At 48.5% G+C, this 17,238-nt stretch overlaps 1 protein-coding gene across 1 annotated transcript in view; it reads right to left on the minus strand.

The window, feature by feature from the left end:
• Window positions 1–810: 810 nt before the first annotated feature.
• Window positions 811–17,238, minus strand: part of LOC144934434 (ATP-dependent 6-phosphofructokinase, muscle type-like) — a 37,530-nt gene continuing 21,102 nt past the window's right edge. The window contains exons 14-22 of the mRNA XM_078860184.1: window positions 15,994–16,064; window positions 14,810–14,897; window positions 13,574–13,726; window positions 11,866–12,030; window positions 10,164–10,225; window positions 9,938–10,049; window positions 7,690–7,789; window positions 2,813–2,918; window positions 811–2,412 (exon numbers count right to left, since the gene is read on the minus strand). Of these exons, the coding sequence (XP_078716310.1) occupies window positions 2,262–2,412; window positions 2,813–2,918; window positions 7,690–7,789; window positions 9,938–10,049; window positions 10,164–10,225; window positions 11,866–12,030; window positions 13,574–13,726; window positions 14,810–14,897; window positions 15,994–16,064 (1,008 nt within the window). The 3' untranslated portion in view covers window positions 811–2,261. The remainder of the gene's footprint in view (window positions 2,413–2,812; window positions 2,919–7,689; window positions 7,790–9,937; window positions 10,050–10,163; window positions 10,226–11,865; window positions 12,031–13,573; window positions 13,727–14,809; window positions 14,898–15,993; window positions 16,065–17,238) is intronic.

Consider the following 17,238-nt stretch of genomic DNA (forward strand, 5'->3'; position numbering starts at 1 on the left):
ACGTGATGATCTATCCGATGCAAAATGAAAGCCTCCGATTAATCACGGCCTTGCGACATAACGATCTGTCTAGCTCCGGCACACGAGCCGATCTCATCACTCCATCTCTGGAGTGGAGCTCAATTCCCTCCTTTGCCCATGACCCTGTCGTTAGGTCATGACGACCGGCTATCATCACTTCTGGCAACGTGTCCTGCCCAATTCTACTTGATCTTTTAATTGCCAATGCGATGTCTGTAACTTGACTGATTTAACACTTTCTCCTCGAGGCAAATTGCTACGTTGCTTTTTCACCATCATTATTATGATGATTAATCACTGTCACTATGTGGTCGGTTGGCAGAGTGAGAGGTTGAACAACTTGAGTACAGTAACTTAATCGGAATCGTACGAGAAACTAAAAAACGTCTGTTTGAATTGATATTTACTCTTCAGAATATGTGTATACCCAGGGGAAAATCCCACCGTGCTTTGAACCCTGAACCCTGAATCCGATTCTCGGGCCATGGATGACGTCACTTTGTCGAGCGATATCTGATCAAGTACTGGGTCACCGCTTCACCAACCCACATTGACCAGCGTGGTGAAGTATGGTCAAAGATCCCCGGTCACTCACACGGCATGGGGACGCCTTCATCCAGCAGTGAATTGACAGAGGGCTATCGTCGTGTTATTATTTTTTTAGAAACCCAAGTAACACACGCTGCCCCTATTTTTGAGTGCGAGATCTGTGACGCGTACAAGCACAACACAGCATGTTGAGTTCACTGCTAACAAACACGCAGAAACAAAACAAAAACATGCGCTTCGTAACCTTAGTTGCGTTTTTATTTTCAGTGCATTTCCTCGCACATTCCCAATCTATCAATGTACATTTTTTGATAAATTAGCGCCACGCAAGTTACAAACAAAGAAGCTTGATGTTCAGCTGTTTTCCGTGCCGTGCGCCGTTACAGAGCCCCTTGAATGCATTCAGCGCCACGACGTCTCGCTGCCGATAAAGGCAAGTTGCACAAGGCTTCACGTGTTGTTTTTTACGCGAGCATGTTTTCATGTTGTTATTTTTGAACATGTATTTTCATGATACATTTAATTGAACAACTATGCGTGGTGTAGGTTTTCTCAGCGGTGCTGTCCGGCTCGCGAAGTCAGACATCGCGCCACGCAACGTGCGGCGCAGCCGGGAAACACATCACACAAATGTAAAGGGAATCGCACAGCGCAGTAAAAGTATCACTTCAATGTTTTCTAATTACAATAGATAAGGTGTCCGTTGTTTAGCACGTGCAGATAGACGTAAGACATTATGGTAAATGTCTGCTTATTTCGAAAGGGGTACGATGGCATAACAAGTGCCATCACTCCTCTGACCAAGCCGGAGCCGAGGGCCATGTGCTGGAAGAGACCCTGTTAAATAAAACATTTTGGATGCAGTAAAACTTCAAAACAGTGGCAGAGAGGAGTCTCAACTTCCTTAACGATTGTTTCACGAATTTACAATGAAGCGGCTTCAAGAATTTGGCATCGCAGAATCTAAGAGAGGTTTCAAAACTCTGTAGGAAGCTGCGGATAGCCACCCAACGTTACTGCGTTTGTTTATTTTGTGGATGGCCATGCAGTCAGACGCTCAAAAGTAAGGATGGTACCTGACTGCCACGCAGGCATAAGCAGCATTTGCTCTCCCTTTTTAAGAGGGGCCGTATTTGCTGAAGCGTGCCTGCACCTTGCTATTCTGTCATCGCGACGGTGTTTTGGTTTTCCGAAGTCGTGCGGTTTTCGACATGCCATGCGTTGCCAATGCATCTCATTGCTTTACTGTGCAGCCATACAAAACACTCAGAGAGGAAGAAAACACAATGAAATGCGAGTGGAGTAATGGATAAGTGTGTTGTGAGTGTGGTTCGAGTCGAGTACGGTGTGAATGATGCGCCGGAGGAGTGGCAGTGTGAGTGCAGGGCTTCGTTTCTCACTTGGTGAGGCCCCAGGACCGGTTCAGATTTCCCCCACTGATGTTGACCGTGGCCCGGAATTGAACTAAGGTGGCTGAGTTCCATTCCAAATGTCACTAGAAGCCACATCCAAAGCGAGAAGTAAACTGAATGTGTTGTGCAAGAGTTTCCCAACCCACAGACAGACCCGGCTGAAATTAATCCCTTGATTGGCGTGTTGTGAGTGCCGTTCGAATGACACGTGGGTGCGGCGTGAGCGTGAGTGTCAGTCTAAATGTGGGCGTGGGTGCCAGCGTGGCCAGGCCGGCTTCACTAGACCTTGGTGGACTCGGAGTCCCGGCGGTTCTGCACATGCTCCAGGTGTCCCTCCAGATCGGTGATGTCGTAACTGATCTTGTACTTGGCCAGGATCTTGAGCATGGGGCGCAGTTTCAGCCACCACTGCTCCTTGGGAATGCGGCGTCTGTTGGGACACACACATTCACAAACCAGCTCCTGTACGGCTGTCCGTATATCTATCAGTCTATCCATCCATCTGCCTGGCTGCCCATCTGAATAATCACGCATTCCGTTTGTACTTTGATGTCGACATCTTTCCGTGTGTTTGTCCACCTGTCCATCCATACATCCATACATCCATCCATCCATCCATGCGTCTACCCATATATTTTTGTCCGTCTGTTCGTCTGTCCATCCATCCATCCATTCATCTGCCCGTCCGTCCATCCTGTCCGTCTGTGTGGCAAGCCGCTATCTGCGGTGCGCGACGAGCGGTGGACGTAAACGTGACGAGGTCTGCGCGAGGCGTTGCTGCGCCGTCGGTGCGGCGTCGGTGCGTGGTGCGGCGAGGCGGGGAGGCTCACACGAAGTCGGCCTGATCCTTGAGCGAGTTGATGGGCTGGAACATGAGCGCGCGGCGGCGCATGCCCAACAGGCACACCGAGTCATCCGAGTTGGCGAAGACGCGGCCTGTCGGGAAACAGCACGGGCAGCGATCGGTCGTGTCACAAACCGCAGCTGCTGCGGGGGATGAACCGTTGATAGCTGAGGCGTGGCTCCATTCGCTAAGGCGGAGGGCCCCTGATGCTGGAATGCCAAGCTTTGGCCACTTCAAAATGATTTGCAATTGTTTTCCGCTAAACGAACGAAGATCATTTCTGGACGGGCACAGCTGGAATCGTACGTACTCCTAGAATTGGCGTTGAAGGCGGACTGCAGGGGATTATAATGCTGACTATAAAAAGGAAATAAATGTGCGGTTGGAGTGCTGTTGCATAATTGGAACGTGATAGTGAAAAATAAGGGGGTCTCATATTTTTTTAGTTTGAGCTTCAGATATTACTCGCAAATGATATTTGCTGTTTGCTGCGAATCGAACCCAGGTTGCCAGGCTAATAATGCACTGTTACAACCAACCACTCCCCAACACCTCTAAGTGTATCGTGATGCTGAATGACTTACTACATTTGCAGGTGGTGCAGTCTTTAGTGCTCTCCACTATAAATCCGGCAAGCGAAGTTTAATTCTCGGCCGAGGCTCCTCTGTTCACCAACCAGCACTGACCAGCGTGGTGAAGTATGGTTGGACAAACCCACGATGCCCGACACAGCACGGGGAGGCTTCCATCCCTGCAGTTATTATTAATGACTTGACAATTTAAATAATTGAGGTAAATGATGACTGGCATTACCAGTTCTCTGTAAATGTTTTGATTGTGTGGAGTGTTTTGATTTGGCTGGTGTTTTGACCTTCCTTGAGCCTGCAAGTGAGGCTTCGCTGAGGAATGTGGAGATAGGGGTTCGGTGTAAGATCTCATGCGGTTATATATATCCATCCATCCATCACACCATCCATTTAAAGGGAAATGAGGAACCCACAGAAATACAATATCTTTTCTCTCTTCTGCACAAAGCCTATAACCAAATCACTTGACATCAGAAGCCAAGCAGGCGTGAGCCTGGATTGTGCTTCTGTGGGTGACCACCATGCACAACACAGATGGTATAGACTGCTGTAGGGCAATGCTCTTGGCAGCCGAGGGCGGAATAGCAAAATCCATTGGTGGACTGTACTTCTATGTCCCCACGGTGTACGCTCCCCACATTCAACTCCCCATACTACACAGCGTGCGGAATTGCAGACAAATTGCCTCCACGAACTGCATGGCACGGAGAGGCCCTCATCCAGCAGTGGATTGACAAAGGCCTGTACATGTACTGCACTCAGGGTATGGGATGCATGAATGCAGGGTGTGATTTGATGAATAACGTCTGCTTCATCCCCTGGAATTGCACCTTCAGGGTAGATCATTATTTATCCCCCTGGATAAATGCATGCACCCTCATAATAAGTTTTGAATTTACAACGGCAGGCTTGAGGCAGGTGAGTTTTTTATTGAGGGATGGCTTGGGATTAGTAGCAAGGGGCCTGAAAACGCAAAATCTGACCTTTCTGTATCCGTCTTCACTCCTCTCCAACAGACACAAAATGCCTCGGCCTGTTTAAAACCTTCCCCCACAATTCCGCTCGACTTTCCCAACTCCACTGACTCCCTGTCTACTATCGCTGTCTTTTTTTGAAACTCATCACTCTCGTCTACAAATGTCCTCCCCCCCCCACCTCCCATTGCCTTGACCCACCATATCTTGCTTCTCTCATCTTTTACTTAGTCTGTCCCCCATCCCGTCCTCTACGCTCCCAGTCTCTAGCGTCCCTCTCTGTAACTCCCTCGCACTGTGCCCAGCCTCGCTCTCTCGTTCATGCTCCCTTCCCGCTCCGCTTCCACGGGAACAACCTCCCACTGCAGCACATCAAACATTCATCTTCACCATAAGCTGCTTCCGTCCCTCCCTTAACACATTCCTGCGGAGGGAGCTGGTAGGAACGTTGGGTTGCTCGGTCAATGGCCAGGGTCAACGGCGGCGTGGTGTATTCCGCAAATATGCCTGACTGTGAGAGCGGGCACAAGCCGGCGTGAGTAGGTTAAACGTTGAGTTTTATAAGGGCACCACGGGGTGACCAGCCCCTCCCCACCCAGCCCCACCCCTCCCACCCAGCCCCTCCCCACCATCCCCACCCAGCCCCTCCCCACCCAGCCCCACCCCTCCCCACCCAGCCCCTCCCCACCATCCCCACCCTCCCCTCCCCATCCAGCCCCTCCCCACCCAGCCCCTCCCCACCCAGCCCCTCCCTGCACGACGGACGGACGGACACAATAATCCCCTGTGGGCTGATGTAACCAGGAGGTTCCAACCAGTAACAACCCCCATCTCTTATCCTCTTGCCAAATCCTACGGCTGCTACTCCCTGACCTGGCCCCCCAGCTATGATCAGGCCTTCCCCAACCACTGTCACTACTCCTATCATTACTGTCACTATAACTACACCACCACTTTTTAACTCTTTATGTTCACCACTAGCATCGAATGTACAACTTTAGAATTAATGTATTGTAAAGCGCTGCATGAATCTATATAAGACGAGATAGTAATATCGTAAATGTCGCAAGAGAAAACGTAAACACATTCAAACGAAATTCAGGCGTCGTCGTGTGATTGCAATGCTGTGGGCATGGCATGGTTGCGACGGATTACGTCATCACTCCCCACTGCACCGGCCAATCAGCTGCCAGGAACACCTCCCCCCCACCCTATGACGTCACAAAAGCAATATTGCCGTCATGACGTCACAAAGCAGCCGTGACATCAACCCCCCCCCCCACTCTGCGTTTTAGCCAGTCTAGGGCAAGTAGATACATTTTGAATGCTAATTATATTTGTTATTAATGGTATTACTTTTAGAAATCTTAGTGATGTTAATGTTGTCATCAATGATGTTATATTAGTAGTATTCGGTTGATGTTTTTTGACTAACAAATGACCATCCCTAAGTTCCGTTTTAACAAGATGAGGTGTGTCTTAATGTCTTTATCGGATGTGAGTTACGACGAGTCTCAAATCATGCCGTTTATAGCATTTGCACGCGTTGTTCTGGACTCAGACCCGAGGTGTCGTAGGGTTGAGGCTGGCTGCGAGAACACCAGCAATGGATTCTTGAATCTATCTGTACGGATCTTTGAGTGTCACCCCCTCCTATGCGTGTGGGGTTTCCCCAGGTTCTGTTTTTTTTTCCACAAGAAGCCAAACACTAATTTCTGGAGTTGGCCACATATCCCAATGTAAACTATTAAGCTATGAACAATTAAAAAAAAATGTACATGGCAATTCCCACTGAACTATATCGCTATTTTTCAGAAGCGACCTGGCCACAATTGATATCTCAATAAAGTGGCTTATCACGTGGAATTTGTTTCACAACCAAATACTCTAAACGCATGTTTCTAAATGTGGAGGGAAACCCCCGAGAACCCGGATAAAAATCCACGCGACCACGGGGAGAACACGCAACCTCCAAATATACAGCAGGCATCGTCAGGGTCGAGATCGAACCCACGACCTCCTGTATACCAGGCGAGGTCGTTAACATCTCCTAGCCACCGTGGCGCTCTGGCAGCAGGAACCTCCTGAAAAATAGTCACTGGACTCCGCGAAGCTTCCCAAGGTAACACTCGTAATAATTATTAACATAATTATTTCAAAGTGCATGTCACACATTCAGGCAATACCGCCTCTCCACGTGTTCACGTGATATTATTTTCAGTTAAATGTCAATAGAAAAATATTGGATGAAGACATCATGCTGTGTCGGTCATGGGGATTGTTTGACCATACTTCACCACACTGGTCAGTGTGGGCAAGTGAACATTCTATTTCACCCTCCGTACTAGAAAGTTGATCGCACCCTGTGCGAGTCGAACCCGATCAGTTCGCGGTCATCGCCACTAGAGGTCGCTATTGGCGAAGCGTCCATCTACTTACGTAACAATTCCATTCAAATGTCAATTAAAAATGTTGGCATTGCGATGACCGTAGCGGTCTCTAGCGGCTGAAGAGCTCACGCGAACTGCAAATGATTTGGTGGCACTGCGCGTTGGCAGTTGCAAACAATTAACCAAAATCGTATCACATTCGTCAATAGCAGTGAATGGGGAGGCCTGCATCATCCAGCAATGTATTGATGTGAGCGATGATTTTGCGTGTGTGCGAATGCGTGAGACTTGACGGCTCTACTCGGCTTGAGGGATAATGTAAGTCATTGGTTATATTATCGAGCGAGCCCGCCCTCTGGTGTCTTCTGTCCCTGTGTCGTGCCTTCAGAGACACGCCAGGGAATTCACTGCCACCTGCAGTTCGTCTCATCGATGTGCACCGTCACATTCGGTCTAGAGTTGCAATATTAGTTTCGCCTTGCATGGTTAATGTACTCGATGCCGCTGGATCAGGGCCTCACAATACCGCCACCGTGTTCTTAATTTCCACTCTGGCCTGTGGCATGCTTTTCCTCTTTGACTGCTCAAACAAAACCCAACCAAATGGTTGTCAACATTTCTGCACATGCACGAGACGGCGTGTAGAATAAGGGACACGAGGGTGACGAAGAAACACAAACTTGATTGATAAACATCAAGGAGCGGAGAGGTGTCAAGACAGAAGAGAATGTTTGAGGACGGCGGAGGACAAAGATGGAGATCTGTGGGCACAAAAACTCTCACTCCGAGACGGCACGATCTGTTCAATACCATCAGGCACGATAGCAGGCTGCTGCTGTGCCTAAGGTGAAAGAGGAGAGCGGTGGTGGGTCACGTGGGTGGGTGGGTGGGGGGACAGTTGCTGTCATTCACCTTGTCTGAAGGTTTCATCCAGCTTCTTGGAGATCCACATCACCGCCTTGGCAGACAACTTGGTAGCAAAGTTCCTGTCGAAGGGGGTTGGGCGGCCACCCTGTGGGCACGCAAACAGCGGTGCAGCAGAAGGTTAACGATCGCCCAGGTCGCTTCTGACAATAAAAACCCCCAATAGCTCAGTGGGCTTGACCTGGTAAAATAAACATATTTTTTGTGATGTGTTTTCCTTTCCTACACTTTACACTCCGATCGTGTTTTCGTATTGATTTGTTGTTGTACATTTCTGACTCGCCCCTACTGGGCATCTGTGAAAAAGAGCTGTATATATGTATATATATAAAAGGGAAATTTGTGAATGTGTGTGTCTGTTCGAAATGTTTAGCATACTTCCCGACATGCAACAAACTTGAAATTTGACATGTGGGTAGCTTCCAGACTGTATACATTTTGTATTGGGGGGGGGGGGCGCAAAAATGGATATATTTTGCACGGCAAGTGAGCGGTGACGTCACATCTGTGATGTCACTCGCATGCGGCAGCGTCATGCAGTGTGCCTGCTGACGTCACGCATACCCCCCCCCAACCCTCCGCGTAGGCCGTGTATTAATCCAAGACAAAACTCCAAGTCTCGGGCGAAGCCGGGTAGTAAAGCTAGTAGCTCATATTATTCCCCCCAGTATTCTGATTGTGTTTACTCCAGCGAATAAATCATGTTACGGATGAAGCGATACTTTTACTGAGCAATGGCGATGCACTGACTGACTTCCGTCACGATGTAGTGAATTGTCATGGTGTCAGGGTCATGATTCTATCAATCCATAATTTTTTCAAGCAAGATAGGGAAATGAATAAAAAGCACACGGCCATATGTGCGTAGGCAAAAAAAAAATAATCATCATCATCATCAGCACTTCAGGATGGAATAGACTTCAGGAAATGCTGATGGGTATTTTGTTTCTCCCCATGTGCACAAACGGCCGCGTGCTTTTCACGCACACTTTGTGTGTTGTCTGAAACGTATGGCTTTCCGGCCTGCGCTGTTATTACGAAAAGATTGTTTCATAATTGTTTATCCACGGCCCAGTGCAAGCAGAATATGTAGTGGCCACACAGTTTCCACGAAGCAATGGCGATACACTGTTAACATGACTCGATAAATCTATTTTACGTGCGTATTCTGAGCATGAAGTGTAGTTTTCAATTTGCATACCGCGGTAATTGAGAAGTAATCATTCAAACGAGGCTTTCCTGAATAAATCAATTACATTGCTGCTATTGTTATGTCAAGGGTAGCAAAATGCAATTAGGTTCAGTTCGTAGATAACTTAATGATAAAGAGCAGTATGACCTTGCGCGCTTGGCATGAGCCCTCTGTACGACGAGTGAAAATGGGACCTTCTTTCAAATGTCCTCTCCTTCGCATTCCGGCGCTTGGACCATTCTGGCCCCGAGGGCTCCTTGTTCAGTTGCACCGCCTGCACGCTTGATAGCTATGCCACTGATAAATAGGTAAGTGGACAGTGGACCGCTCTCAACTGTGTCCGAACTACACGTGCAAGGTGTCGATATTTTCTCCATAACCGTAACGATCAGGGACCCTACCAAACTTGCGAATGTGGTGAGGTGCAAACCATCAGGCGCACATCACTGATGGCTGCCCAAGATAACCACGTGCTCTCTGGTTGAACTACTCCACTCAGCTACCGCAATACAACCACGCGTACTTTGGTGTAACGAGCAGACGACTCCACTCAGCTTTTCCAATATAATCACATACTCTGGTGTAACTAGAGTGGATTACTCCACTCAGCCACCACCCCGGATGCCGTGAAATGGCTTACAACATTAAAAATACAATTGTAGCCTCTTGCTTTTTTCAAGCGCTAAAAAGTCTAAATTGTAAACTAAAAACTCCATTCTATTTTATTTCACCAGGTAAGGCCCACTGAGCTGTGTAGCTCTTTTTCAGAAGCGACCTGGCCACCAATGGTAGCTCAACGAAGTGGCTCATCGTGGGAACATTTATATCAGCCAAACACTCTAAACACATGCTTCTAAATGTGGAGGAAAAAACCGCAGGACCGGAGAAAAATCCACGCGACGGCAGGGAAAGAGAGAGAGAGAGAGACACGCAAACTCCAAATATACAGCAGCAGGCGTCAGGGTCGGGATCGAACCCACGACCTCCTGTACACCAGACAAGGCAGTTCACGTCTCGCCACAGGAGGAGAAGTCCCCCGCGCACCTGCTGCATATGGCCCAGCACGTTCTTGCGGCAGTCGAAGACGCCCTTGCCCTCCTCCGAGTAGAGGTTGTAGATGAAGTCCGTGGTGTAGTTGGCGTTGCACTTCTCGTTGCTGTCGTGACGAGAGCGCGGGGAGTCAAACGGCGCCAAGGCGACGGCAAAACGCCCCAGCCAAATCCGCGACGCGCGATTGTAACGGCGTTGTGCTCTCGAGAGCGCCACTCACCGGATGATGAGACCGCGACGGACCGAGCCCTTCATTTTATCCGTCAGATGTTGCACGTTGGCCTGAACGCAAAGATAGCAGAGAGGGCCACGTCATGATCGTGGCGTTGATTACTAGCAATGCACCAATTAGTGTCACGTTAAAGTGATGTTCTGTTACAAGTTCATGGCTACAATAACAAGCATCTAATTAAATTTACAGATTGGATTTGAAAATATTTTTTATTGTACCGCTGCAATTGTGCCGTTGCAGTGAACGCCAGATTTATTAAGCATCGAATTTCTCCAGGGTCGTATAAAGCCTCCATTGCGATATCTCCACAGTGGATTTATCGGTTATGAAGAAGAGCCGTTGCCACAAAAGTCACCTAGTAATAAAATGTTTCTATCGCTGTCGTCATTTGCGGAGAGTTACATACAATCAAATGGACTCCAACATTGCCCAAAACATCGCCCATTATACATTTTTCCTTTAAAGTTCCACGGCGTTATCGAGGAATGTGTTGATTTTTTGTTTTTATCAACTACAACATGCGGTACGCGAAAAGAAAAATAACTATTGATCGGTGCACACGCAATTCGATCCGTTTTTTTCTGTGAGATCAAGAACCAATGTCAAGTGGTTTCTGTAATACACCCTGAGTGTTGTTTGCCCTGTACCACTGTCATCGATGCCACGACAGATGTTTTACATCACCGAGCACAGATTCAAGTATGCCATCAGTTGGTACCACATAAGGTTCGTCGTACCAATTGATTAATACGACAAATTTAAGTGAATTACATTGCAGTATAATAAAATGGGGAATTATCATTCTGCGACCGCATCTCAAAAAAAGCTGCACAAATTGCCAGGCCTGTACATAAGGGGTAATTTCAAGGAGGATTTAAAAATTTAATTACGTGTTAGCCTTCTGAAACGAGTCGGTTATCGCATAATTCACTCAATTATAACCACTTTTATTGGTCATAAAAAAAAATTGGTATCACTTAAAAGTTTTGCGACCTCATGTGGTACCAGTTTCTGCTCTGCTGCGTAAGGCTGTTGCAGATGTGCAGCTTTTTCTCTCCAACATTCAGTTCCTGAAGAAGCTGTCCAGGCAGGTGGAGTGAAACGTCGGACGTCGTGCCGAACAACACGCCGAGAGCTAAACCCTACTCTGGAAAATGGATGAACGTAACGGCCTCTCTGAAATCGGGTGGCAGCTTGCACCTGCAGGTCTAGGAGATTTTACGATAAATAAACGTACCATGCTGCGTCCGTGGTGGTGCACAAGCACAATTAACAAAAACCCAACTTGCTCGTCAATAGGTGGAAAGGCAAAATGGTGAAAATCTGGAATTGCCACATTTAGTATGAACGTGCGTTTAGGATATTTGGCTGCGATGCATTTCCACGTGATAAGCCACTTCGGTGAGCTCTCATTTGTGAGAGCCAGATCACTTTGGAAAAGAGCTATATAGCTCGATGGGCCTTATCTGGTGAAATAAAACATAGCTTTTGGTTTTGCTTGCTCAGACTACTGCTGGTGGAAGGGCCTCCTCGAACTAGAGGGAACTCTGGCGGGTATTTGGCCTGCTCTTCCAGGATGGCCAGGTGTCTTTTGAAGACAGCTGGTCGATAACGTTGCCCCCCCCCCCCCCCCCCCCCCTTAAGGGAAATGCGCCGTTATCGACGAGAACGGTTCTGGGCTTTTCGTTACCTGCAGGTCGTGGATCGTCAGGGTCTCCTCAAAGATGTACGCGGCGTCGGCCCCAGCGGCCAGGCCGCTCATGGTTGCCAGGTACCCGCAATGGCCGCCCATGGTCTCGATGACGAACACGCGGTGCTTGGTCCCGCTGGCCGACTGCTTGATGCGGTCGCAGGTCTGGAAGCGCGGGGCAGGCGCGGAGATTTCACAGAGATCATGCATTGTCGGCACCACTGTGGGTGGGTGAAAGAATAAGTGCGAGTGGGTTGGGTTGGGTAGGTGGGTGGATGGGTGGATGGGTGGGTTCGTGGATGGGTCGCGGTTGTGTCAGCGGTTGGCGCGCTTGCACTACGAACCCGCCGGCCCGAGTTCGATTCCCGCTCGTGGCCAACACTCGTGACGATTATCTGAACCAGTCCTGGGCCTCAAATGAGTACCTGGTGCTGCGTGTAAACATTGATACTCGGGAGACAAAGGCAGTCGGGCGTGGTGCTGGCCACCCACCCCCTCGTGTGCCGCTTTCGCCTTCGTAGGTGCTGACTATATGGGAGATCTTTGTCTTTGAAAACTCATTTGTTTAAAATAGCTTTTCGTGTTTAGTTTGTTGTCCTTCCCCCGCATTTCCGATCAGCACGGTTGGCTACATACGGTGTGAAAGAAGTTCAACATACATACTTACATGGGTGGATAGGTGCGTGAGTTCATGAGTGAGTGGCTGAGTGGCTGGCACTTCCTTCTGTAAGGTGCCACACCCCTCGCACGTTCCAATGTGACACTCAATCTCCAAGGTCCACTTGGATGGTCTCATCGTTACCATTTGCCATTATTAGGTCCCCCCCCCCCTGCTCATTTATATTTAGGGTGTATAGTAAGTAACATGATCTCACCTTTACAGCGCTTCTGTGACCAGATGTATAAAATACGTGAAGCCCCCCCCCCTTAAAATTATACTGCAGCTAATAAGGGGCCGTCCATAAATGACGTCACGCACCTTAGGGGGGGGTCAGACATTTGTGACGATGTGCGACGAGGGGGGGGTGGGGTTTGAGAAATGTGACGTCACATCAAAATGCGCAACTTTAAATAAATATAGAATTGTTATAACAACACTAATTGTTATAACAACACTCCTACAACATCAAAGTACAGCGCCACATTAAATACGCACTCAATGAAAATAGTTTAAAGCGATTTGAAGCATGTGTTATTTTCAAAATGGAAATATGGTTGGGGGGGGGGGCAGATCTTTGTGACGTCATATTTGAGGGGGGGTCTGACTGTTTGTGACGCCGTGTGACGAGGTGGGGTGGGGTCAAAAATCGTTCAAAATCGCGTGACGTCATTTAAGGACGGCCCCTAATGATACAAGCGAAATTCCATTTTAGGTGATTCTTGCAACGAGCCACTGATTTTGCTCTCATATTCTGCGTAGCTTTACCGAACATGAGCAGGCCACACGTTTTCCCGTAGAGTTACCTCTCGATTCCCCGTGCGTGGATTATCTGGGCTGCTGATGAACCGTGCCCCTTCGCACCTTTACGGACCACTCCTCACTCGCCGACGGTTAGTGCCACAATACACTTCGGCGGCTGATCTAAATACTCATCCACATCATTCCAGAATTACCACGAAATTAATGGGCAGTTGCCTCTCTTAAGCTTTTGTGGCATCAGTAACCGGGAGATTGAATGAACACACGGAAGGAGAGGGTGCTTTTTACCTCGACGATGGTGTTGAGGGCGGTGTCGGCTCCGATGGAGAAGTCCGTGCCGGGCACGTTGTTGCTGATGGTGGCGGGGATGACGCACATGGGGATACACAGCTCCTCGTGCTGCCCGCGCCCGCTCGCCAGCTGCATGGCGCCCTCCATGGCCTGGCGGGGACGCCTGCGAGATTAATATCTCGCCGAGCCAGGCGACACTGGCCCACGTGGTGTTCAAGGACATTGACCTCGAAGTTCAAATGAGGCCCCACTTCGACCGGCCACTCAACCAACGCCAGCGCCACTCTCCGTCACGGAGCAGTGGTCAGCAGTGGCTCAAGTGACCGGCATGGCGACACCTCCCATCAAAGTGGACCCTGCCTAATTTGCCTAATGCGTCGACAGCCCCTGACCCAGCTGGAGGCTCGTGAGCCGCCATTCGTCCATAAGTTCCGGCGACATCACCGCAGTGCGTGCGCCAGTCTAGCTGCGCTTAGGAGGTCACGCGTGTCAGAGGCTCGCTGGCAAGTTCAATGGACAGACCCAGGAGGTCATGGGTTCACTGACTGAGATGATGGGCACATGCACCGCCGACGGTGCTCCCCACTCTGCCAGTGCGGGAAACATGCACACACTTGTGCTGTGCGACACACACACACGCACCCATAACACGTGACCCCAGCGTCTTCCACTGCTGTTCTGAGCGTACGACCCGGACGCCAGGAACGACACGGGCGGCCGCTTACGTCGCTCAGCAACGATTTCCAGGGCGCAAGCCAGACGATGCGTCAGCAGGGTGCAGTGGCGCATGTCAGTGACCCAGTGGCTCCCGAAGTTAATTTTGATTTGTTTTGCACGAATGATGGTCCCGTTGAGCCAGTTGCCCGGCTGTCTTACACGGGAGATGCGTGGTGCTGCATGGGCACAGCAGCAACAACAACGAACAAAACGTCAATATTGCTGAAAATGGGTACAAGGGTTGGCAGCGGTGGCAACGGTTGGTAGATCAAGATTTGTGAGAGTCCTGAGTCCACCGAGCTGGGAGTCTGCCAGATGTCGGTGCAGCAAGAGGTGTTCATACACCCATCTGTGTGGACCTTTGAGTCTTGTACTTTTGTAGGCTACTCCAGTTTCCACCCCACACGCAGTACACTCCTGAAAGGCCAAACGTAATTGTCTGGATAATTATTATTAAAAGCATCGGCAAAAAAAGTGCAAATGGCACGCCAAACATGATGGGACGTGACAGCTCACCTCGAATCCACCGATAATGAGGAGGGCTGATATCTTGTGCTTTTTAATCTGCTCCACGATTCCGGCCATACATGTGTTTGGTAGGGTCCTGAAAAAATTACGTAAGATACGTGATTTTTTTTAAAATACATATATATTTATATATAGATTCTTAAACGAATATTCAGGTACCCTTCATAAGAGAAGGCCGGGCAAACAAGCAGTCAGTTTGGTGTGTATATACAAACCTAGCCAGTGCTCTGGGTACACACAGGGTGAATATTCAGCTGGGTCTGTCCCAGGTTAGCCACCCAAAATATATGGATGCATCTGGAACACTTCATCCAGTATACTTCTCACTATGGCTCTCACTATTAGTCACAGCTCCGATAAACGTGGTAGGTTATGTATGGTGCGAAAGAAGATCATTGTGCGTACTCCAGTTCACCAGTCACATAAAAAATATTCAGTGATGATTTTAAAAAAGCCCTGGAAATACTTAAAATATGAATGCAAGTATTATAGAGACGTGCACGCATGCGTATAAACAGCTGCCTTTGTCCGCTAATTGGCGGCGATTTCACCGTGGCATCTGCGCCAAGCCACGCGAACTCGAGGCACGGAGACCACGCGAGAAGGCACAAAAAACAGGCACAACGTACAGAGAGGCACACACAGGCATCGCGCGATCCCTCTTGCATCTCGTGTGGCCATTTGTGAGAGCAATGGACGGGTTTTATTATTACACGCTTTCTATTAACTCACTCTGTCTGTTGTTGTTGTCGCATCCTCAAATCTTGTAACTCAATTTTAATCCACTTCCCAATGTGGTATCGACTGCAAACTTGGTATACTTATTTCACACTGATGACAATACTATATTCTATCATTAAAAATAACAAAACATATTTTTAAACCATGTTTTTTATATGTTATGTTTCGGCTTGGGTCTAATTGTCCACGCTCAACTCACGTTGGCTGTAAATCACCACGGCCCCTTACGTGATGGCAAGCTTCGGGGACACTTTTTGAAGTTCGGCCATTACTCGTACGGTACATTTCATTAAAGCGTGGTTTAAAAAAACTTTTTTTCAATATTACTTATTCACTGCGTACTTGTACAGAGTTAGTAGGAAAGCCATTCGGTGGCGTCTGGGGCGGGGGGGGGTCACCACGTTGATTCCGCAAGCGACACGGCCGCTCACCGCTTAGTCCCAAGGTTGGCGCCACCTTTCCCCGTCCAGCCACCGACGTCTCCCCAGGTGAACTCCTCAATCTAGGGCACGCGTGAGGAGAAAGGGGCGCCGCCCATCGGCAAGGCACCTGTGTGACTTGCGTTTGTCGTGGTCAAATCTTGTAATCAAAAGTTAGTCTACTTCCTGTTGTCCAATCAATTCCAAACTTTGCACACGTGCTCAGATCCCGTGACAATGCATGCCCGAATCAATTGGCTCTTTTAAAGCAATGAACATTTTGTATGGACGGCGTATTAATAAAATATTTATTTGTGTAGGTCAAAAAACGCCGCGGTCCATAAACTCTCGAATCGCCTCGCCCAAGAAGCCGGCGCCACGTGTCTCAGGCGCGCTTGCTCCGTGTGAACGAGTTACAGAAGTAATCAGTTAATTCAAGTGTTGATGTGGGAGCAGGTGTCACATCATTGACGTACTTCTCGACCGTGAGTTAAACGCAGTTTTGATTTAAAGCTTTCGTGACTGCAGGGATTCATATTATTGGTTCTTTCGGTAAAGTCACGTAGAAGGGAAATAATAAAATGATATAAATATAAAGCAATAAAAATTCTCACGACGTTTCGACCGACTGCTTGTGTTGCAGTCGATACGTCGTGAGAATTTGTATTGCTTTATATTTATATTATCTTATTATTTCCCTTCTACGTGACTTTACCGAAAGAACCAAGAATATTTTAAACGAAGTTGTTAATAAATCCGTTGTTTAAAAAAAATTAACTTTTTTTTAAGCAGTTTTTTTTTTGTCAATCCACTGCCTGGATACGGAGACGCAATACGAACGAGTCGAGATTTGACGAGGAGGGCGTGGATGAGGCATCTCATCGACAGCTGGGGGGAAGTGTTGCGCAGATGGCGGCCCCGATTGCCGCGGTTGGGCTACGTATGGCGCGAAAGAAGTTCAACGATACATGAAGACGTGGCGCTGGGGTTCCTGCAGAGTTGAGGTGTGCGGGAAGAGAACGGGAGCTCGGGACCAATGACAACTCAGAATCAGGAATCCGATGGCCTACACAGCTCTCTTTTAACAGAGGTCCAGTGGGGGCAAGTCAGCAGCTACAGAGTTTAGAAGGTGCACGCTCAAACTGGAGTCCTAGTTCAGAGTGGGATTCTTGTCGCTAAACACATTTTCAGCCACAGAGAGATTCACAGCGGTAAATGGCGAGAAACAGGAGAGAGAGAGAGAGTTGTTACTGCCAG

The sequence above is a fragment of the Lampetra fluviatilis genome, chromosome 10, assembly GCF_964198595.1.
Source record: "Lampetra fluviatilis chromosome 10, kcLamFluv1.1, whole genome shotgun sequence".
NCBI lineage: Eukaryota > Metazoa > Chordata > Hyperoartia > Petromyzontiformes > Petromyzontidae > Lampetra > Lampetra fluviatilis.